Below are 24,772 nucleotides of genomic sequence, written 5' to 3' on the forward strand. Positions count from 1 at the left end.
TCTTTACCTTGCCATTCACCGTTCAACCTCAAATTCTTCAAACAGTGCAGTTTTTTTACGAGCCAAAAATGTAAGTACTATTTACTTACTTCTGGTCTCATAAAATCTAAATTCAACTTGATGAAGGAGGAAGCAACAGCAAGAAAGCGTCTCCCCATCAATACCCAAAGCACCACTGATATGTTATTACCCTCCAAGTCCATTTCAGCCAATCATGGGCCAATCTCATCTCACCACTGCAGTAATTCAATAATGTGTCCGTGATGAGATCCACCTCAGGACTCCACTCATCACAGCCACCCCCCTCTAAGAAAAAAACAACACAATCACAGGCCGTAATGCTGTTTCAACCCTAATCAGCTTCTGCTATAAAATTACTGGGAAACAGATTGAACATGAAGCATCCGACTAGACCGCGCGCCAGCTGACTGCTGCTCCGCTCTCTGAATGTGACGGAACTTGGTTGTTAAATAATTTCAGTATTTGACTTTATGATCTGTGACTCAAACCCAGCAGAAGCATACGAAACTGACCGTGCATCTAAAGATGAGAGTTTTTTCGGTTCACTATGAGCTCTGCTTGCCAAATTCGATGATATGACCCTAGTGAGATCTTGGGTAAATCCAACTGCAATATTATCTGATAACGTATATATTTATATCCTTAATATCTAAACATCGTTAAGGCAAGATCAATTATTTACAAAGTAAAAATGTGTATTAAAAACAGAAAAAATCTTTATAGCGAATGAATCTTAATATGGTAATATAGATAGACAGACATAGTACAACAGACAGAATGAAAGAATAACAGACAGCAGACAGACAGACAGTCAGAGAACAACCAACAGATAGAAAATCAGACAGACACAGAATGACAGACAAAGAGACATTGAGTGACAGTCTAACAAAGGATGAAATACATATATACAGACATATAACGACAGACAGAGACAGAAAGATAGATAGAATAACAGACAGACAAACACACGCTTTAGGACATTTAACATGGTAAATTAGTTAATGAAAACCAGCAATGTCTGTAACTTCAGAGCAAGATAAGTTGAGGCTGTCCTAAAGGCTCAAACAGCACTCCAGCACACACACTAGCACTGGACACTGATTGGCATGAAGTGTGTATTGCAGTGTTCCTCTGATGCTCCACAGCTGGGGGTCCGGCATAAGCGCCCGCTCTTATTTGTTTGGATTCAATTTGGAGTGCCGGATGAGAAGCCATGGGAACAAATAAAATGGAAGAACAAAAGGAAAACCACAACAGCATTAAAGAGTAATTTAATTGCTCATTTCTCTATCGCTGGTTCCCGCAGCCTTTCTCCCTCAGATGAGACTAGATCCGTGATGTTTCAGCATCTGTGGCTATAAAGACTCCAGCCAGATCTATTGGCTCTCTAGTTATTAAGATAGATCAGGTGTTTAGGAAATGATCAATGATGCAGCCACAGAAGCATACACACGATAAGATGATATTTTATCAATTTTCTTACACACACGGGCAATACACAAGTCATTTTGCTTAAAGTGCCATTTAAAGAGCTTCGCTCTCATGCAGCGTCTGGAGTGTCATATCTTCTGAGTCTCTGGGTTCCATCAGGCCTCATTTAGCACACAGATCATCAGGCTCAACACACACACACACACACACAGAGAATATCAGGCACAATGCTAACAGTCAGTGACATACAGTAATAATGCCATTTGCTCAAGCTAATGCTGCTTATTTCTCCTTGTGAAGTTCAGGCTTTTCTTAAAGGGACTGCTCTGTCAAGAAATAAAAATGACATCATTTATGCACTCTCTTGTCTTTTGAATCCTGATTGACTTACTTTCTTCCATGTCCAAGCTCCTCTTGTCTATATAATGAACATAAATAATTATCAGTGAACAATGCTCTTTGAACAAAGCTATTACATGGTTTAAAGGAGTTGGAATGTAGCTTACAATTTGTATGAACTACTTTTATGATGCTTTGTGGAGCATTTTCAACGTTATGCAACTGGTCCCCATCCACTTCCATTGTACAGAAAAGAACCATTGCTCAGAACTTCTCCATTTGTCCCAAGAAAGGAAAGTGAGTGGATCTGTGGTGACATATCCCTTTAAGCATGTCTAAATAAACAAAAACCATCAGAACAATCAATCTCATTGTCTTGTCTAGATTCTGCATTCTGAAAACAAACTTGTGACCTTTTCTTGTCCTTCCTATTCCTCTCGTTGGTGTCCATCAAACATGCTTTGATTGTGTGTCAAACAGTGAAGTCCCTCTTCAACAATCACACCTCCACAATGCTCCCTGTAGCGTCTTTCTGTCTCTCTCGTCTTTTCTCTCTCGCTCTGTGGCTCTCAGTAGGAATGCCTGATTGCATACTGTCTTTGGTGCTCTAAAACAGATGCTAAGAAATGCCAATGCTGAATACAGAGGATATGGGGCCAATCAACATCTACAAAAATAAAAGGTCAAGAGGAAAGAGAAAGAGCATGGAAGAATGAATGGAATAAAGAAAGAACAAAAGAAAGAAACAGAAAGGTCAAGGCTACCAATATCCGGCAGAGATCGGAACATGATGCAAGCAAAAAAATAAATAAATAAATAAAGTACAGCAAAAACACTGACTTTTGTATTTGAATTGGGCTACTTTTAAATCATTTTACCTATTAAACAACACTCGCATCTAATTTTCCTCTTCATTTAGAATTTTCTGTCATTGTCACTTGACAAATAGACTATGTCTAGTCTGAAATTATTACTTGGCACTCAGCTAGGGTTAGTAAATGCACACGCTTGCCACCATTGGCACATGAGCGATAATAACTAAAGCGATTAACATTTATACATTTATTTCATTTATTTAGCTATTTATTTTAGAAATGCTGAAGCATCTTTCCCTCGCATCTGAGCATCACAACGATCCTACCTCACAATAGTCACAGAATCATTTATTCATGTTTCTTAATGTGCTATATGAGAACTCGTATGATACAAAAGTGCAAAAAAAGGATGATACAAGGAAAGAAACTATGCATGCTGTGTATTTAAGAAGGAAAAAAACACATTCATCACTTTCCCTTGCTTTATGTGTCAAAATCCAATATCTGAATATTAAAGTTAAATCTATTTTCAGGTTCAAGTTTGAAAACAACATATCAGAACTCCAATGTCAACTCAAGTCAACTATTGATGGGCTTAACGAAAAACAACCTTGTTACTCTTGAACTCACTGAAGAAAATCAATTAAAAAACGAAATCCTACTTTGAAAAAGATTTGCCAAGCTTGGACATATTTGAACAACTTTCTGCAAAGGTGCAGTTTATGAAACACCTATTTGTATCAGTGCAGGTCCAGAATTTAGTCTCCGTTAAGAAGTGTGAAACCTAAATCAGCACTCTGACTTTGAAAAGTTTGAAAGGTCTCATAGAAACAGCTTTTTTTTTGTGACAGACAGCCAGTTATCTGGAAGTGCCTGTAAAGCTAGAGAGTTTGTAATGGAAACTATACTAAAAACAGAGTCTGACACCATCCACAAACACAACAACTTTCATTGGTGTAGAGAAATCTGACAGAGCTCATACACTCGCACACACACACACACTTTCACACACACCCCCATATACACCTACTCACTCCACTGGTGAGGGATTTTTCCATTTGCACCTCTCCTACCCCTATCGTGCTTCACAAATCAGAACGGGAGACAACAACTCTCCCCCGCCCACAGTCCCGCCACTCACCGTGATCCACCTCTCTTTCTCTCTTTCTCTCTCTCTCTGGGGAACACCAGCATCATGCATAAACAAGACCTTCCCTTTATCCTCTTGCTGTAAGCCTAGAGGAGAAAACTCAATTTGTATACGTGTGTTCGGAGAAAAAGAAGAATCTCCCTGCTTTGAGATAATCCCTGCCCAACATGCAATGAGCTTTTCTGGTTCTTTTTTCTTCTATCTCTGCTTCTTTCAGGCTGCAGGTTCGTGGGATTGAAGAAACATCCGAGGAATGGGACATACATAGGAATATATATGGGATATACTGTGTTATTACTATTGGACACACCGTCACTGATTCTCAAGGTGCAGATTAAGTGTTCAGATACTTTGTGGGGTTGCACACTGAGCCTTGTTGCTCATATGAGAAATGTAAATTGAATTCTGCTTGCAACATGCTCTGATTTCATTATAAAATCACATTAATTTGTCATTCTCCACTATTCCTGTCTGCAAAGTCAAGCAAAAGCCTGGAAAATGAGTGTGGGGAGTGGAATGCTTTGTTTGAGCCTTGGTGCACATCCAAGAAATTGAAGTTCGAGTTAAACCTACAACATGCTCCAATCCCATTTTTGCTCACTTTTTATAATTTTCATCTAACAGCTTATGGCCCCACCAAAAATGAAAGATTATTTGATTCCAATGCTCACCTTTTTTTCTACAATGTTACACTCATTCTACACTATACTCATCTAATACAATATGGAAAAATGAAAAAACTGGACGAAGAAAAAAGTCATATGAACCTTGGTGCATTTGCAATAAATGCAAGTTCAAGTTCAGCCTGCAACATATTACAATCACATAATAAATCAGACTTGGTCAGTATGCTAGTCTCATTTCTGCTTACTTTTACTATAAATTTCCACTTATTCTTCACTACACCCACCTAAAATATCATGGAAAAGCACAAAAAACGTAAAGTGGAAGGAGAAAGAGTTTGTTTGAGTCTAAGTGCCCATACGAGTACTGCAAGATCGAGTTCAGGCTCCAGCATGATTTGAACCCACTCAGCTCTTACTTCACCTCTTATTTTCCTCTCTCTGTCCACTATATGGGACTAAAAAGGATGCAAAGCCCTAAAAAATACAAAGTAGGTGGTGAAATAGTTAATATGAGCCTTGGTGTTTATTTGGGTGTGTGCAATTTCAAATTCACCCTGCAACACGTCCAATCCCATTCCCCCTCACTTTACCCATAATCTTCCTTTTATTCGCCACTGTACCTGTCTGAAAAATATGCAAAAGCCCAGAGAGAAAGAACGAGGAGAGCACTGAAGCAGTAATGAACTCTTCAGAAGGAAGTTGAGGATTAATTGATCTGTAGGAGTCGTGCTGGAGGAGAGAAAGCTGTAATTAAGCTACAGAGCTTCTGAATGCGGTTTTATAATGACTGCTACAAACACATTCACTCAAAGACGTTCCACATGACATCGCACTCGCAAGTAATTGCAGTCTCACGCAACTCTGACAAAGCCGTTTTGCTCCAAGACCTGTGAAATACTGTTTTATTTACTGAATTTTACCATTTTATGGCACTGGAAAGCAGTACAGTGTTTTGCTATCTCAATAGATCAAATCCTCATGAACTTACAACCCTACTGGTGAAAACGGCACTGCAAAGGCACAAGTGTTTAAACATCTGTTTAGTTCAGCCCTGCATGGTAACTGGACAGTGTCCAGGTAGTGAAGGTTGTTCTGAGAAGTCGAGATCTGCTTATTTATGGATTATTTAATGGATATTTTGAACATCCATTCAGTCAGGTCAGACCATCTCCCTGAACAAATGCTTTAGACTTGAATGTCTGTGAAGTTGCAAACTTACTTAAAATACGGAACATTCCTGTGTCGGCTTCAATACATATTGTCATTTTTCTAATTGATTCCCTAAGAAATCCATGAATGGCCCCTCTGCCCACGTAATGAAACAATGACTTTCAACTCTCTCCTCCCTCCCTCTACTGTGTCGACTGATTCCGTCTGTTAAATTATTTCATCCCTTCAATCTCCTCTCGCCCTTTCAGGCGACAGACACTGTGCCTGTATTTCGATGGCACAAATGAACAGTAGAAATCTCATCTCCTTTTTGGTGGTGTGAGGTGCTCAAGCAATCAAATATTCGCCTTCTTTCACTTCTAAAGCATTTGAAGGAACACCGTCAGATTCTTAGAAGCCCATTTACTTCCTTATCTAATGTTAATCTTTTGAGGCCAACGGGTCAGCTGTAATTGGTGGTTTGCTGTCAATTGAAATCATACTTTTGGACAGCAGTGACGCAGAGAAAATTTCAGTTGGTACACTTTGCAAAGTTGACACACCAAGAATATTATATTTCTAAGCAACACTTTTAAAGGGACAGGTCACAAAAAAAAAAAAAAAAATCACTTTATTTTAAGGTCCAATTCTCGCTATAACAGAGCATTAACTACAAATTTTGCCTCAATAAACTTTTTTGCTGCTAATTAATAGTTAGTAAGGTAGTTAAGTTTAGGTACTGGGTAAGATTAGAGATGTAGAATATGGTCATGCAGAATATGTTAATAATGGTCATGCTAATAATAAGCAACTATATAATAGGAACACTTGGTCCTAATACATAATTAATTAATAATGAACAATTACCCAGAAAAATCATAAAACTGCAAAATTCTACTCTTTTTCTTTTGGTAAACTATTCCTTTAAAATCCCTATATTACCAAAAACACAAAAGCTTCTAGAAACCGAAAGGCAGAGAGTATTTCTTGTCTCTTATTTCACTTTTTTTCAACTTATGAAACTTAAATATGAAACATTTAGTCAAGAAATAAACCTGTCTGTACTTCTGAATGGCGTGAGAAGCATCTGCCTCTCACCTCTCTCCCTCTATGTGTCCTTCACTTCTCTTTTCTTAACACCTTGTGCTCCCTCTCGATCACTTCACATAGTGTGTCTCTCACGGGGATTGTTTGAAGAAAAAAGGGAAAAGAAAAACAAGAAGGGACACACAACTGTCAAGCACCACTGACTGAAACTGCAAGGTCATTCTGAAGAGTGAGAGAAGATGGGAGAGAAAGAGACGCTCTTTGGCCTGTCTGTCTCATCCCAGTGGGGTGTGTGTGTGTGTGTATAGAACAGAGACACTGAGCACAAGGATACAGCTCTTACAGGTGAATGATACAAGGTTAAGCGACTCTTCACCCTGATGACTTCAGGGGCTCCTCTCCATCATAGCTCTATTCACTCCTAGCATCCTACTCAGACTGCACCTGCCAGCCCCTCCATTCAGCTTCTCTCCATCCCCTCGCTCACCTTGCAGCTCCCCGCTTTTGCTGTAGAGTTCCCTCCGCTGCTCTCGCAAGTACGCACTCATGCTAATGGCATGAGAAGACGACTCAAACCTGCAAAAAGAAATCATCAAAGGTCAAAGGTCATGTAGGAAAGCAGGTCAAGGGTTTTCATTTTAGTGTAACCTGAAATCAAAAGTGTAAGGAGAAAATGGTTTCCCATGAGGCACTTAACCCAGCCTATTCATGTGGTTCTTGTCTGCTTTAACCCTTCCTATTCCAATACAATTCTCGAATCACCTTAACTTACTTGAATAAAGACTGTTTAGGTCGGAGAGGTTTCTTCTTGCCGAAGAATGCTCCGAAGTCTCCGCCGGTGCTGGCGTAGGACAGCTGGGCGGAAGGTTCTGCAGCACTACGGGCGTTTTTGACATCCAGGTAGTCCATTAGCAGCACCTGAGAGAGTATAAGAGCAGGTTTTGACTGAGACATGCAGTAGTGTAATGTTTATTCAGTTATACATTACAGGAAACATCCAAATTCATTTCACTTTTTCACACTTTAAGTAGCTGGTTCACTAGACATGCTAAAGAGTGATAAACAACTTATTAGATGGAGCACTTGCTGGCACTGCACTTTGTAAACATAAGCAAACGGGTTTAGTGTAGGGATGGAATGGTTGATTAATCCAAGGATTTTTTAAAACATTTTGATGCCACGGACACCCAAATGAGATGATTCACTTGCGAAAAGACTAAATATAAAAGGCAGCTGTGTCATTTCATGCGTATACAGAATCATTTACATCGAGAGAAAAAAAAAAAACATGATTTTTTTGTTAATTATAATTAAAATTAGAATTATAATTACTCTGTATGAAGCTGGCACCATACTGCGCCCCCCCACACATACACACTATATTAAATTAATGATATAAATATACACTACTGTTCACAGGTTAGGAGCAAATAAGACTGTTTTAGAAAGAAATCTCTTCTGATAACTAAAGCTTCATTTATTTAATCAAAACAGAAAAATACTGAAAAATCTGTAATATTGGGAAATTTTTCTACAATTTAAAATAACTGATTTCTATTTCAATACATTTTGAAAATAAATAGGTATTTAATAAGTATTTTACATATATATATACACATATTAATAGATTTCAGTTGTCACATTATCCTTCAGAAATCATTGGTGAATCATTGGTGCTCAAGTAACATTTCTTTGCTTTTGCTTTGATGAACAGAAAGTTGAACTGCATTTATTTGTAACAATGTAATGTTTTACTGTCCATTTTGATTAATGCATGCTTGTTGAATAAACAATAATTGAAATTATTAATAATTCCTCAAAAAAAAAAAAAAATCTTGCTGACCCCAAAACTTTTGAACTGTAATGTATAAACCTGAAAAAAAAAACATTTCAATTCATTTTGATTTATTTGTACAAAGATTTAAAGACAAAATATTGCTCATAACCCTAACTTTGAAAGCTCTAATATAAATGTTCTAGTTAAGTTATGTCTACCCCTAGTCTCGAATGACTTAACTGCATCAGTTTAAACCAATCTGTTTCTAGGACTGTCTCAGGCCCATCTTTCCCGGCTGTCTGTGTAAATTCGAACGCCTGCCATGTCCGCCAGCAAAACCCATTAACTCTGATTAAAACTGCACATCCGAGTTCATGAATATCCCATTCAACACTATCCATAACCATTAAGGGAGGTTCAAACAGCTGCAAGAGGACTGAACAAGAAGTTCAAGTAAACTTTTCCACAAATTAGCAAGCCATTTTCCAAAGGCTCCATAATTTACTGAAGCAATTTGCTTGGTCTATTTCTAAATCCCAGCTGCAAAACAGTCCAAAGTGGAGATGGAATTAGGAAAGGACAGATGGAACTACATCTGACTGATAATAGCATAATTAAACAGAGATAAGAAGGGAACGGTCTATGAGAGGAGGGGAAGCCTCATCAACAGCCATTCCTCAACCCACAGACAAGTTCAATCCGGCCAGCCCGTTACATTCCTGTCAGATTATTAATTACTAATGCCCATCTGATCCAGTGATGGAGCGGGTCTCGCATGTAGACCCCCAACTTAATTAAATGCCAGCGTTTGCCTGATGAAGGAGTCTGGACCCACTTCAGTGACCTCGGAGAAGGGAACACGGAACTTTCAAGGCAATTAACCATGGAGGATGAATGGATAGAGGAAGAAAGAAAGAGAGAGGGATTTCATGATGAAATCAGTAAACACGGGAAGGGGGACAGATGGCGAGAGATGTTCAAGAGAGCTTAGAAAGTGATAAGTCAGCAAATTCATCCCAGCAAAGTCAATTACAAAATTCTTGTAGTACAATGCAATACATTTTCAAGTTCCCTTCATATGGAGCTTACTTCTTTTTTCTTCACTTAATGCTTTATTATGCGATCAATGTGCCGTACAATAGAAATGTGTCTGTGGCATCGGCATAAAAAAAAAAACAAATGGACACAATTAATTGAATTTAAAAAAATTAAGAATATATAATTATGAAAAAAATACTTCTAATGTAATTTAATGTCACAGCTACGGTGGAATGAAATGCATGAGTAGCATGAGGGAAAACTAAGTCACACAGAACGCATGAGGAATGTAAACACAACAAAAATCCAATGGGGTGTGACAAATGTAAATGTAATGCAAATTTAATAAAAAATAAACTTCAACACTTTAAAAGTCCAGAAATAAGACATTTCTTGATATTAACACGATATTATTATGACTACTTGAGAAAAACAAATCCAAAAATAACCGAAGCAATGTTTAAAAGATGAAAATAGTGAAAACTGTTTCTGTCCATTACATGACAATTATGATTTAAGGTAAACATAAGAGCCAATTGAAAAAAAAAAGAAATCATTAGACCGTATAAATGATTTTCATAGTTCCGAATAATAATAATAAAAGATTATTGGAGTATGTTTTACAAGAAAGCAATATTTAAGTCCTTCTACATTAAAATGTCATGTTCAATTGAATGTGCAAGTAATTATTTGTGAAATTTAATAGCAATTTTTGAGTAAAAACTGATTCTGCACCAAATTAGAATGGATGTTGTAAATATTGGTCATTTAATTGGTAATTAATTCAATCCTCAGTCCTCAATATCACTGTCCAAATTGTTTGTAATATCCTTTACAATTTAGTGCTGGAACAACAGTAGCAGAGGTGTAGTTTTATCATGATTTAGCATGAATTTATTCTTCATGGTTTGTGTGTACTGTAAGAAATGAAAATATTTGTTGCAAGACATTTAAAAGAAGAAAAAAAAACAACACAGGAAGACGAAGGGAGGTAAACTTGAAGACAGGACTCATTATACCACCACCACAGCCACCAAGGTCACTTTCACTAAAATGCCTCATGCCTCATCAGAAGTGCCTTCGTCCCCATTATAATGCGGCTTATTAGAACAGCCTTCAGTTTTTCCATAACAACAAGAGATGAAGCGTGGGCAGCAGCGGTGCTGTGTCCATTTTAAAACACCAAATAAGTAGGTGGAAACAACAGAGGCAGCTCAGCCAACAACACAAAGAACCCTCGAATGAGACCGGCAATAAAACATGCAGAACAAACTGCTGATCTCCAGCAGGAACGTCTAAAAACACCACATCAAACAGAGACAAAGAGCGGCCCACTTATGATTTATGCCGCCCATGGATGGACAAAAACTAACAAAAGACCTGATTTAAATTACTGTGAAGTCTCATAGCTGGTGGAATAGTTGAGAGGGCAGCTAATATATACAGCAATCTGTGTCTTCATGAAGAAAAACCTCCACAAAGGAAAGCTAAGGATGGGTCAAGATGACTAGTCGATTCTGAAAATATATTAGTTAGTTAAATTCCTAGCAAACGGTAGATTGTCATTGACTTTTCCCTGGAAAACATCCTCCAAATGACCTCCAAAGGAAGGACAAAAACAGAATAAAATCACCACTTTGAGCAGCAGTAGCGTGATGGACACACTCCCATTTCCGGACGTTCATTTCACAGGCCCTCTTCTTTATTGGAGCCTTAAAGACTAGGTTGTTTTAACAGTAGCGAAAAATCAATATTCATGGCCTCTTCCAAGAAAAGACCAGCTTGAAAATGGGCTTGGGAAACAAGAGCCTGCGAGAAACCGCAAATGGCTTTTCACACCAGATAATACACACAGAGCACACTGGCTGGATTTGTGATGTGCGCGAATGCGTATCCCACAACAATTCTGCTTCCTTCTGACTCGACGTCTTTAGATGCATCTGGAGAACCAAGAGTTAATCTTTAGTGAACCTTTAAACCCAGCCCCTTGTCTTTGAGGACACATTCTGAGTTTAATGAACAGCGAGAAGCAGCACTCATCCCCTCTATTAGCCACAAATCAAGCTAATTAAAGAAGAAAAACAGTGTTGAAGGATGTGCAGGTGAGCACCTGCTCTCTGATGATAGACGTTTGCAGAGTGCTTTAAGAAACGAGGGAAATAAACAAAGCTTCCTGCCTCTCGTCAACCCCTCTTGAGATTACGAAGAAAACGCAGTTTCTTTTCGTTCCACAGTTTCCAAGAAGGAGCCCGACACCAAAACATGACCATTTCTAAAGTGTTTTTAACAATTAGGTGCATACATGACCTTTATAGCTTTTAACAACACAAAAATAACCTTTTGTCTTTTTTACTAATTTCAGTGCAATTAAAAACATATGATCCGGCTGACAAAAAAACTATAATAATTATGGAGGAGGGGCATTATGAACCTGGGATTCTGTCTCCATGGATACCTTACCAGTATTCATAATAATACAAGCATACATGGGTGTTTGGGAAACACATAAATAGAGACAAAAAAACAATCTAATATTAACAGCATGTGATGCTTAACAAAATGCTATTGATCTTGGATGTATCCAGCCAAGATAATATGTTAATATGACACCTCAGGTAGAAAGAGAAATGGCAGGTTGATTAAAAAGTTGATTAATCAATCGCTTTGTTATATTATTCCTACATTCTGGCATGCTATTTCATCAGATTTTCACTTCATACACACAAAAAATATATAAATATATGCCTACGAATAGAATATTAGCTTTTTTATGCCAAATATATTGAGATCAAATAACATTTTACCATAATTTTATATAGAATTAAAAAGCTAAATCAAGAGAATTTCTCTTCTGATCTGTCAGCTGATCCAAGCATATGTTAGCAGGAAATCTGATGCTTATTCACTGCAATCACTCTGGAAATGAAAGCCAAGGTCTCAAGGCACATGTGGTGAAGGAACAAGTGTGTTTCAATATCACAAATGCAAAGTAAAAACGTGAAAGCCTCAGCTATGGAGTTATTATGATAACACACCTGCTATAAGTACAGTGATTGATTTAGTTAATGCTTCTCACATACAGAAAAGTCTAAACCTCCCACACTCTTGTCTGCATTTTCTTTTGGAAAAATAATCTGCTGAGGTTTCAAATACATAATGCCAACTTTAACCAGAATCAACATGAGTAAAGGGTTGAAATTAAATATGAGTTTTAGATTAGAGACTAAGATGGGCCTTACTGTTGATCATTCAAATAACCTGAGGAAGAGTCCAGTAAAGCAGACATTAAAGTATGAAAATGTTAATTTATGAAGTTATTAAAAATGGACAAGTAGAGAGATTCAAAATAGAAAAATGCACAAAAAAAAACAGAAGACATGACAAAAAGACAGGACAAGACAACCCAAACAAAACCAAAACAAGACAAGACGAACCAAACCAAAACAGGACAAGATGAACCAAACAAAACAAACCAAAACAGGACAAGACAAACCAAACCAAAATAGGACAAGACAAACCAAACAAAACCAAAACAAGACAAGACAAACTAAACCAAAACAGGACAAGACAAATCAAACCAAACAAAACCAAAACAAGACAAGACAAGACAAACCAAACCAGGACAAGACAAACCAAACCAAAACAGGACAAGACAAACCAAACCAAACAAAACAAGACAAGACAAACCAAACCAAAACAGGACAAGACAAACCAAACCAGGACAAGACAAACCAAACAAAACAAGACAAGACAAGACAAACCAAACCAAAACAGGACAAGACAAACAAAACCAAAACAAGACAAACCAAACCAAACCAAAACAAGACAAGACAAACCAAACCAAACCAAAACAGGACAAGACAAATCAAACCAAACAAAACCAAAACAAGACAAGACAAGACAAACCAAACCAGGACAAGACAAACCAAACAAAACAAGACAAGACAAGACAAACCAAACCAAAACAGGACAAGACAAACAAAACCAAAACAAGACAAACCAAACCAAACCAAACAAAACCAAAACAAGACAAGACAAACCAAACCAAACCAAAACAGGACAAGACAAATCAAACCAAACCAAACAAAACCAAAACAAGACAAGACAAACCAAACCAAACCAAAACAGGACAAGACAAACCAAACAAAACCAAAACAAGACAAGACAAGACAAGACAAACCAAACCAAGACAAGACAAGACAAGACAAGACAAACAAAACAAGACAAACCAAAACAAGACAAGACAAACCAAACCAAAACAGGACAAACCAAACAAAACAAAACCAAAACAAGACAAGACAAGACAAACAAAACCAAAACAAGACAAGACAAACCAAACCAAAACAGGACAAGACAAATCAAACCAAACAAAACCAAAACAAGACAAGACAAGACAAACCAAACCAGGACAAGACAAACCAAACAAAACAAGACAAGACAAGACAAACCAAACCAAAACAGGACAAGACAAACAAAACCAAAACAAGAAAACCAAACCAAACCAAACAAAACCAAAACAAGACAAGACAAACCAAACCAAACCAAAACAGGACAAGACAAATCAAACCAAACAAAACCAAAACAAGACAAGACAAACCAAACCAAACCAAAACAGGACAAGACAAACCAAACAAAACCAAAACAAGACAAGACAAACCAAACCATGACAAGACAAGACAAACAAAACCAAAACAAGACAAACCAAAACAAGACAAGACAAACCAAACCAAAACAGGACAAGACAAACCAAACAAAACAAAAACAAAACAAGACAAGACAAGACAAACAAAACCAAAACAAGACAAGACAAACCAAACCAAAACAGGACAAGACAAACCAGACAAAATTAAAACAAACTAAAAACAAGACAAGTTAAAACCTTAAAAAAAAACTAGACAAACCAAACCAAAAACAAGGCAAAACCAGACAAGACAGAACACACACAAAGTAAAACACAGCATGTCAAAAAATACTTTGAATGAGTGCGAGCCTCTATGTTAAAACCTGATTTGTTCACGTCTAAGACATGGGAAAACAATCCCTTCCCTCAAGAGAGCCAATAACCTTTCTTTAAAAACACAAGCTGACCTCATCAGGGATATACCGTGGAGACTATGGATTCAAAAGCCTCACGAAGCATTTTTTACCCCTCATCCTCCACCGTATCCAGTATACTTCTGAAATATTCTATTTTAATGGATATAACATATCGCACAGAGAGGTCAGTGCTTGGAGCAGCATCTTGTTACGATTGGGTCATTAGCATTCTCGTCAGCGATACTCGGTATAGTCCACTACGGGCGTTGCTATTACAGAGATGCACATCACAAAAGAATGCATAATTACTGTCGTAATTAATGAACATAAGAGTTGCGCTTTTCAAAACAACCAGCATGCCTCGACCATAAAACCTGGGGGGGGGGGGGGGGATGCTGGGCTTTAAAACATGGAAATGAACTGTTATGATCATTAACCCTGTGGTGGAAATCTTTCAAATCCACAAGCGATATGCAAGCCGTGGCCAGTTACAATAGATCATTTAGACTTGTACACAACAGCTCATTTAGAGGCCATGTGTCTGTCTATATCGCCGACATGAAACAGAAGCACTTTGCCTCTCCCTCCACTGCCATACTAATCACTGTCAGGGCATGAAACGCCTCACTAACACTGTATAATCCAATTACTCTGAGGCTGTGTGGCTCCCACTAAATCTAAACAAGTTGTCAAAGTGGAAAGTTTGTAATTTCCTTTCTTTTTTCCCCCTTTCACGCTCTCGTTCCCCTCACGCTCTTACCCATCATTCTTGGGCTCAAGTCCGTGAGGCTTAGAAGGAGGGACAGTAATACAACGCGAAGAGCAAGATTATAACAAGCACCATCTTTTTTATCTTCTTAAAGTAATAAAAAAGTCTGTTTAATGTCTGATGTGAAATATTAGTGTGGGACTTGGAACTTGGAACAGTTTTGTCCGTTCTTCTGTGGGATAAAATGATGTAGGACAAATTCAGGATTGGTCTGTCGGTGGCAAACATTTCAGTCAACAGCAACTCCAAAAGTCAATAACTATTTACTCCACGCACTCCTAAAAAAAAACTCTGCATGGGCTTTTACGTAGAAGGTTTACAAGCTCAATATGGATTCTAACAATATCAGACTTTTGCTCTACGGTTTTCAAAAATGGCCTAGCCACAGTTCAAAGAGTCTGGAACTGAAAGAATAAAGATTATAAAGTCTCTCAGGTCCATTTGTCCATGGCCTTCATGTCTTCAGTGTAATGGAAAGGTCAATGTGATTCCTGTCTCCCACAGGAACAGAGAAAACTTGGGAAGAGAAGTTCTGTATTAAGATAGGTAGAAAGACATGATTGTACAGGGGTCTCCTTTACACCTATTAGAGAGTAAGAGGTTAGCGTGAAAAGTAACCCCAAAAAATGACACAAAGAACATCAGGTGCATCAGTGCATGAGAACAGCACCATCATTCTCATTTGAGACTGAAGTTTACTTAAGTCAGACCTGAGAACACAGTCCCAAAATCAGCGCCTGAGACTAGAACTCAAAGAGTATAATGAAGAAAAAACTGACAGAAAATAACAAAAAGTGAGAAAATGAAAGGCCAGAAAAAGAAAACTCTCCCACAGTTCATTCTAAAGACAAAATTGAAAGTAAGCAGCTTATTAAAGCAGCTTTTGTTCTAAAAAGAGAACAAATAAAGGAAGAAGCAGCATCTTTAGAAGATGCTGTGCATTTTTACAATAGTTCAGATTTGGGGCTCTAGTAATCTCAGGGGAAGTGTCTATATTTGAGCATGTGGACCAGTCTGGGCTGAAACAATGCTGTCGCAGTCGGGAGAAGGGAAGAAGAGATCAGATGAGACTTCAAAAGAGGATCAAGAGGAGGGAAAAAACACAAATGATTAGGAAAACCTCATCTACCTTAATGAAGATTCTCATCAAGGGCTTACATTATCTCACACCGTGACCACAGGAGACACTGCAGTCCTGGCAACCAGCCTGCTTGAGGAGGGAAGCACACTGAACAATTAATACCAGCTATTTTAGCAAAGACAGGATGGATGTGTGCGCTAAAGGAACACTGCCCCGTCCTGTGCCCTAAAGGTTTTTGTCTCTGCTTAAATTTCGACCACATGAATATTTAAGTTTGTGGCTCTAAATCCAACCAACTCATTAGAATTATTGTCTATTGGTCATCTAATATACACTACCATTCCAAACTTTAGGAGACAGTAAGATTTATTGTAAGAAATGTATACTTTTATTTAGTAATCACACATTAAATTGATCAAAAGTGTTACGTCATAATATTACAAAATATGTCTATTACAAATCATTTTTTGTTTTGAACTTTTTTTATTCATCATAGATTCGTGAACAAAAAATGTATCACAATTTACAGTTATTACACAGTAAAACTGTTTTTAACATTGATAATAATGAGAAATGTTTCTTGAGCACCAAATCAGCAATTTTTGACACTAATGTCTGGAGTAATGATGCTGATAATTCATCTTTGCCATCACATGAATAAATTATTATAACATTTATTTTAAATTGTAATCATATTTCACAATATTACTGTTTTACTGTATCATTAGATCAAATAAATGCAGCATTGGGCATTAAAATCTTACCAACCCCAAACTTTTGAGCAACATATTTATGTGTATGTATATATTTATATATGTATATATGTTTGTGAGTGTGTCTATGTGTGTGTGTTTTCATTTAAAGTCATATTAATTTTAGACCTCTACAGATCTACAAGTGGAAGCAAAAGCTCAGAATAAACAATTTAAACTGTTGCTAGCTAGGGTGTGAGGCGCTTGGGCTAATGAATGCCGAAAAACGAGGCTGTACACAAAAAACACAGTCAAAGTCCTCATTGCACTGCAGTTAAATGCATATTTTGACTTCTGAAGTCAACTCTCGGGAAGATGCACTTCGTCACTTAAGGTCTACGAAGAGCTCAGCAGGGCCTTAGCAACAGTTGGCAGGGCCAAGCTTGTTCTTTCGTTCCAGCTCTCTGCAGACTGCTTTGAAACGAGGAGTAAAAAAAAGACAGGAGGAAAGTACAAGGTCACAGTCTGACTCTTCACCCTGTTTGATGGAGTGATGACAAACCCATTTACTCATTCCACAGCTGTACCTCCACTCCCATCTCCCTTTCTCTCACTCCTTCTGATGCCTGTCTATACAAATGGATCCTCTCTAGCATGCAGCTGAAAAACAATGCTCTGAAAGAGCACACTTGGAATGAAATTCAGGGAGAGAGAATATCAAGAGATTGAATTCTTTAAGGGAAGAAAAACAGTGAATACAAAGAACAATATGAACATGAATAGGTTACGAGGTCTCATTCTTACAGCTTCTGTGAATCTGAATTATCAATTAGTTCGACCATCTGTAGAAAAAGCGGTTTTAAAATTGCTTGAGAAAATAATTCCCGATAAATGTGAATAAACATCATAAAAGCCGGTAGAAAGCACGTTTCTCCATTTATGTTTACTATTAAGGAGAAAAAAATCAAGATATGATGTAAGATTGTTGGCTGTTGGCGACAGATGTCCAGTGACTCGATAAAGTTCAGAATCCTTCAACATTATGCAAATGAATAACGACTTTCGGGAGCGACAGCCAATGGGAAAGAAGATAGAGCTTATGTCATCGTTCTCCTCATAGACTGGGCATAGTCCGTGACATCACCCATAGATTTCCAAAGAGCTTTTAGCTTTTTTGATGCCAATAGTACTCGGCACAGTGCGTCACTCCCGAATAATGTAAAATGGCCAAAAAGGCGTGAGCTGGTTGCTGAAACCATGCTCACCTAGCTAGACGCGGTGACATCAGCGGCAATCCACCTGTCACTCAAGTGGCCACGCCCTAAATTATGCAAAACTTTAAGGCTTAATATAATTTAAATGGATGAGTTGTAGAAAAGATTCAGATTCGGCTAGAGTGTAAACGCAGCTTAACTCTGAAAAGGAATTGCTCAATTGCTCAAAACAAAACACAACAAAGCAAAGCACAAAACAAAACAAAAAACTAAAACAAAGCAAAGCTTAAAATAAAAAAGTAAACATACCCATAACATGAGATAAAACCATTAACAGGATTTCCAGCAGGTGCTTTTCAAACACACAAACTTACACACAATGTTGGGCCTCTAGAGAGATTTTCAAAGGTTACATGAACAGCTGGGCAATTGCACCTGCCTCAAAACACACATGCACACTAAAAAGTCAACATTTTCCAATTAACACACTCCAATTAAACAGGACACTTGTGATGAGCTAACGTTGATTATTCACCAAACTTCAGTCACACATTCTTTCTCCACTTGTACAGTCTTAATAGAAAAGACACAAGAAACAGAGCTAATAACTGTAAACAAACCCTCTGTTTATTAGTAACTGACTATACAGTTACCTGAAAATAACAGCTAATAGTATAAATCTGCTTTGAATATCGGCTTGAAAGACTGAGAGCCACAGCACTGCACTGTGGCCAAGGAGTTGCTGTGAATAATACATTAAAGAAGGCGCCTTAAATTGTTTCTAATATATTGCTATGTGAAGGCTAGGGTATTGCTAGGTAGTCAAAAATACCTTTTGGCAAAATCCACTTTAACAAATTGCATTATTTCACTGCAATATTTTAGATTCCAAATATATCATCCAATGACCTGGATCTGCTTTGCTGAAAGACGCTGCAGGGACTGACCTGTAGGACGGTCTGGATCTTGGCATAGACATCAGCCTGTTCATAGAGTTTGATCCCTTCTTGGGCTCCACTGCGAGAGATGACAATCTGCTGTAGGTGACTGAGAACCACACTGTGAGCCTGGGCCACGGCATTCAACTTATCAAACAACAGCTCAAGCAGTTCCAGCAATAACCTGAAGAGGGCGATAGAGAGAGAGAGAGCGAAAAACAACACTTCAAAATAGACCTAAAAAATAATCATTTATTTAATACATGCTTTGAATATACTGTTATTATACTAAAGCTAAAAGGAAAAAAATATTATCTGGATAAAATGCACAAATGACAGGGAGAAACAAAAAACAAACTACTCTTGAAAGTATATTGTGGATATTTTACATGCTTAAATACATTTTAACATTAAATTTAATCACAATTTATGTCTTGATTTGTTTTTTTAACCAGTTTTCAGAAAGCAGAATGAAACTGTAACAGTATTACTTTTGACAATTTTAAATGCATTTCAAATGGTTTCATTAATCGTATACATTTTAGTATTAGGGTTTTTAGGTTTTGAGTTGACATGTTAACTTTGACAGCCCTAAAAATATACATTGTGCTAACCTTTTTCATTTGTCTGTTTGTTTGCAGAACCTTGTGGCCCATGGGGGTCCCTGGACCCCAGTTTGAAAACTCCTAATCTAGAAGCTTTCCAAAGACAAAGCCACTACTGCAGTCAGTCTGGCTGACAGAAATCCCTCTACATCACCAAAACCGAGCCAAAAGCGGCCCATTCTCTGTTACTAATGAACATGACAGCAGCAGGGTGCTGACAGAATCTCCCTGTTGAGCAGCGGCAGCTGTTCACCAACAACAATTAGCAGCATCTGTCAAACTCTCTGGGTCCACTAGGAGGACACACATCTGTCTGACTTTTATGGAGTTTACTCATTCATTCAGTAAAATGAGGCAGAAGAAAACACTGGTAGGCGGAATGAAGAGGTTGGAGGTGACAGCATGATGTAGGGTATTAGGATCGCAGGGAGCTGGACGGCAGGGAGATGATGGATGTTCACATGAGGGACGGTGAATGATAACACATGTTAAGCTTGATTTACAGAGGACAGGACATGACCCTTGACTTAGACGCAACATGTAAACACATATTATACAGGACGTCACTTTTTCATAAAAAAACATTGCAAAAAGCCAAACCAAAGTATGAACCAAGCGGTCAAGGTTTGGATGGCTATCATGGGCTAGTTGGTCAATGCCGCAACTAAACTGGCTGGCTCTAAAAAGCATCTTTCTCCATCGATGGCCATATTCAGACTATTCTTATATATCATAAAACTAGAAAAAGAAGATAGATAAATAAATGTGAAAACAAATAAATTAAAGAGAGGGAAAACAGAGGAAGAATGTATGATCAAATTAATAAATTAAATTAAATAAAGGGAAGGAAAATAAATTAAAGGTAGGAAAAGATCAAACGGAATAAAAAAAATATTGTAAAGAAATATTTTAAATATACTTAATTGTAACAAATATTTAAAGAAAAATGGGATAATAAATAAGAATAAAAACTTACAGGGAGGAAAAAAGGGGAATGATTTAGTGAATTAATGCATTAATAAACGGGAAAATAAATTAGTTAACAAATAAATGAAGGGAAGACAAATAAATTCAAGAGAGAAAAAAAAAATTATATATATATATATATATATATATATATATATATATATATATATATATATATATATATATATATATATATATATATAAATTAATAAATAAAATTAATAAAAGTGTATGATAAACTAAAAAAGGGATGAACAAATGAATGCTCTTATGTGGTTAGAAACACAAACACATATCAACAATATAATATAATATAAGTCTCTGTATAAAATTAACTGATTGGCTCAGACTTTGCCACTTTTCACAAAGTCACAACAATCCTCGTCATATCAAGTCTGGTTAGGAAACATACAGCAAGACATACTTTTCACTGTGAACTGTAATACAGCAGCGACTTCATTTTTGAGTTGAGGTTTCCATAGAAACAGAGCCCTACCTCAACTTTCACGTTAGCACAGACACAGACACACAAGTAAACACTCAAATTGCTGTATGGTTAAAATGGGACCTTACTGTCACTCAGGTCATTTGAGCAATTTCATTTACAGCAAACCCTTGCAAAGGTGGTTTACTTTACAGAAAACAGATTTATGAACTGCCATATTAATTCAGCAGTGCTTATTGATAATTTATTAAGGTTGTTCCACTATATGATACTTCAGTGCATTCATATGAAACACACACATAATACAATTTATATTACATATTACTAACGGTTCTATCATAACCGTCACAGCTTTCAAAGAAAAATCCCTCGTTTATTTCATTAAAAGCACACAATGAAAAGTCAGCGGATATTCTCTCACACACTAGAAGCTTCCTTTGAAAAAAAAAAAAAAAAAGAGCGGAGGGTAAACATAAAAAACGCAGAGAGTGGCTGTGGAAAAATAAGCAATTGAGAGTTCATTTTTGCCTTGGGTAAAGAGCGTTTCTTTAATAGCCTTCATTATATGTCTTTTCTTTCCTTGCTTTTGTTTTTCTCCGTTAGAGCCGATGCTTAAGCAGACACTAGCCACGGCTCGCTTTTATGGATTGGAAATGAGGGAGGTATGAATGCCACATGACAGATGAGAGCATTGATCCAGCAAGCCATCATCGGGTAAAGTGAGAGAGCGAGAGAGAGCGCAATAAAGAAGGAAAACAATGGAAACCAATCACACTTCAGAACAAATGCCTTCCAAAGTGCTTCCCTTAAAAACAAAATCACTGCAAGAGGGAGAACTACATCTGAAGTGACTGTCATTGGCAGGTTTTATCTCCTACATCATTTAAAGGACAACATGAAATCAAAGCTGACCCCATTTACTTCTAAATGATTCTCTCCCTTTGCATGATTTGTTTGTGCATGTTAATGTAAACACATTTGTTTTAATAGTCTTCAAGAGCCAACTGGTCATAATAATCATAATAAATCAAGAGCCAACTGATCAAATCCAGTCTTGCCTTACGTTATGTAGTTGCATTAGAAAATATATCACGTTAAAAGAATTGCAAATGTCTCAAGTAAAAACTATGGATGCTTCAAGTAGTCAGCCATTGAGCAACTATTGAGAATGGCCATGTGTATTTGTGTGGTGGTATTTGTTCACAAATAAAACATATGAGATTTGGAAATATACAATAAGATCCAAACAAAACATGAATTTCAGACTCACAAACAAAGGCATTTATTTGCTGTTTGAATGAAACGTCTTATATAAAAAAAATTCCTGGCTCTTCTAAACATTATAATGGCAGTGAATGGGGTTTTAACCCCATTTTTACAGTCTCTGCACTGGCTATCTATTAAGCTCTGTATCAGTTACAAATCATCATAAGGCCCTAAATGGTTTAGCTCCTGCATACCTAACTAGCCTTATACCACGTTACAATCCAACAAGCTCCCTAAGGTCTCAAAACGCTGGACTTTTGGTAGTTCCTAGGATAGCAAAGTCCACTAAAGGAGGTAGAGCTTTTTCACATTTGGCTCCCAAACTCACCTCTTTTCGGGGTGAATTATGTCTCATTCCTCTCATCGCGAAGCAAACAGTAAAATAAATGAACTTGAAGAACAGTCTCGCTGCGTTGTCTTCTGTTGTGTGGGCATATTCAAGCCGTGAGCTTCAGTTTGAAACATTAGAATCTGAATAGCGCATTCACCGCTGGTGTGGTCTCATTAGAAGATAATGAAGAGAGACGTGAAAAACGGACATCGCGTTGTTTTCATATGGATTACTTTATCACAGAATATTTGTTTTCACCAGCACTTGTTTAGTTTAAACGTAGACATGTCAGGTTTTCTATAGATATCTCTCTCATGTCTCTTCGTTGAGTATTCACAGAGTTACAGTTCCTTTTAATGACGCGTTTGTAAATGAAGATCAGCGCAGACAAAGGCAGCAGACAGCACACCTTGTTTGTTATCTTTATTTTATAAGTGCACAAAGTTTTGTTATTATTATGTCTGTATACAAAAACTCAACCCTTTACAGATTCGATTGATGTATTGCTTGTATCTGTACGATCAAAACTGAAAGTGTAATTTAAGTTATTTTCGGGGTTATCAGGAGAAAATGACCCATAACGCATTAATCGACTTCAGAGGGTTAAAACTCGCTCAACCTGGTTCCCGTGCACTCCCTACTATCTCTATGCGCTTGCACAAGATATGAATAATTCTCGGCACCTTTGTATTTCTAACCTCTTCTGTTATCTAACATCTTTCGCATATATTACATTGTGCAGTGTGACCACTCTGATCCATTAACATGGGCTCAGAAAAATTACGGATCACAAACGGAGTGTGTGAACCTGGCGTTACGTAGGCCTATGCCTGGTCTGCTCTGTTCTCACACTCCATTTTGGCATGCTGCATTCTGATAATAAATAAATAAATCAATCAATAAGCTAAGAAACAGTTGTATGTTGTATGACTTGTAGTATGAGTTGTATGGTGTATTAATATTCCCTGCAGACTGCACATTCTTTCCATTTGTTTTTACCTGGGCTGGTTGTCCTGTGCCAGGTTCTCTCCCCTCTGGTAAGCATGGTCAGCGATCTGAGTGGTGGATCTCTTGAGGATCTGCTTGAGCTCAGGCTCCAGTCGCTCCATGATGGCTTTAATGGTTTCCGGGATCTTCTTGAGTTTAGCCAGAGCTTTGATCAGGATCCCCATGAACTCTGCGCTGTTCTCCTCCGGGTCTACGTCCAAGTCTTCTTTCACCTCGTGCAGCTCACGAACTGCACAAACACACATACACTTCCTTGAAAAACACTACAGCAGTATATAATCAAAGTAGCATGAAAATACAGAACAGTTTATGGAACAGCTACTATACGTGCAACCTTGACAGCAAACAGATGGTAGCAAAACTTTATGATAAGGTTTGCTAATTGTTAAATCATTAAATATCACATAGCTATTAATCAGCACACTAATGTACATTGCAATTTGAATATATGAATAAATATGAATATGTACCAACAATCTGTTAAGATTTATAATGTTAATGTTATTAATTTATAAATGACATTTTCCTTAGAGAGCACTTACAGTTAAAAAAGTTAATGATATTAATGTCCACAGCAACACTGATATACTGATAATTAAACAGAATTTGTATAATAGAACGCCTGGAAGTTATTTTTCCTCCCTTCTCGTCATGACATCAGCACAATCCTTTAATAAATCTGCATAACACACCTCTCCATATTCACCTGCTCAATAGAGTGATCGTACTGTTAAGTGCTTATTTTTCTGTCTGCTAATACCCTCAAATCCAATGACTGTTTAAAATGGTCTTAATGTTTATGGCAAGTTAATGGGCTCAGGTTTTTCTTCACCCCCCCCCCCCCCAAACGGTAGCTTGCTAAATAATTACTACAATTACCACCGACAAATGATGTGCAAGAGGCCATTAGACAAAATAGGCGACAAAAGGGAAGCATCTTCCGCAGCAGGGGAAATGTTGTCTGATGGCGTCACCCTATCACACATAAAGCACTGCGACAGCAATAATTGCAAGCGTTTCATGTAAT

The 24,772-nt window shown here is 37.5% G+C and overlaps 1 protein-coding gene across 3 annotated transcripts in view; it reads right to left on the reverse strand.

Moving 5' to 3' along the window:
* The window catches only part of LOC113065614 (exocyst complex component 4-like), a 110,011-nt gene that overhangs the window by 73,128 nt on the left and 12,111 nt on the right, over positions 1-24,772 (reverse strand). For all 3 annotated transcript variants that reach the window (XM_026237026.1, XM_026237035.1, XM_026237043.1), the window contains exons 6-9: positions 23,737-23,974; positions 19,134-19,308; positions 7,351-7,496; positions 7,066-7,154 (exon numbers count right to left, since the gene is read on the reverse strand). In XM_026237026.1, the coding sequence (XP_026092811.1) occupies positions 7,066-7,154; positions 7,351-7,496; positions 19,134-19,308; positions 23,737-23,974 (648 nt within the window). The remainder of the gene's footprint in view (positions 1-7,065; positions 7,155-7,350; positions 7,497-19,133; positions 19,309-23,736; positions 23,975-24,772) is intronic.

This window comes from Carassius auratus, chromosome 4, assembly GCF_003368295.1.
Source record: "Carassius auratus strain Wakin chromosome 4, ASM336829v1, whole genome shotgun sequence".
In the NCBI taxonomy this organism is placed as follows: domain Eukaryota; kingdom Metazoa; phylum Chordata; class Actinopteri; order Cypriniformes; family Cyprinidae; genus Carassius; species Carassius auratus.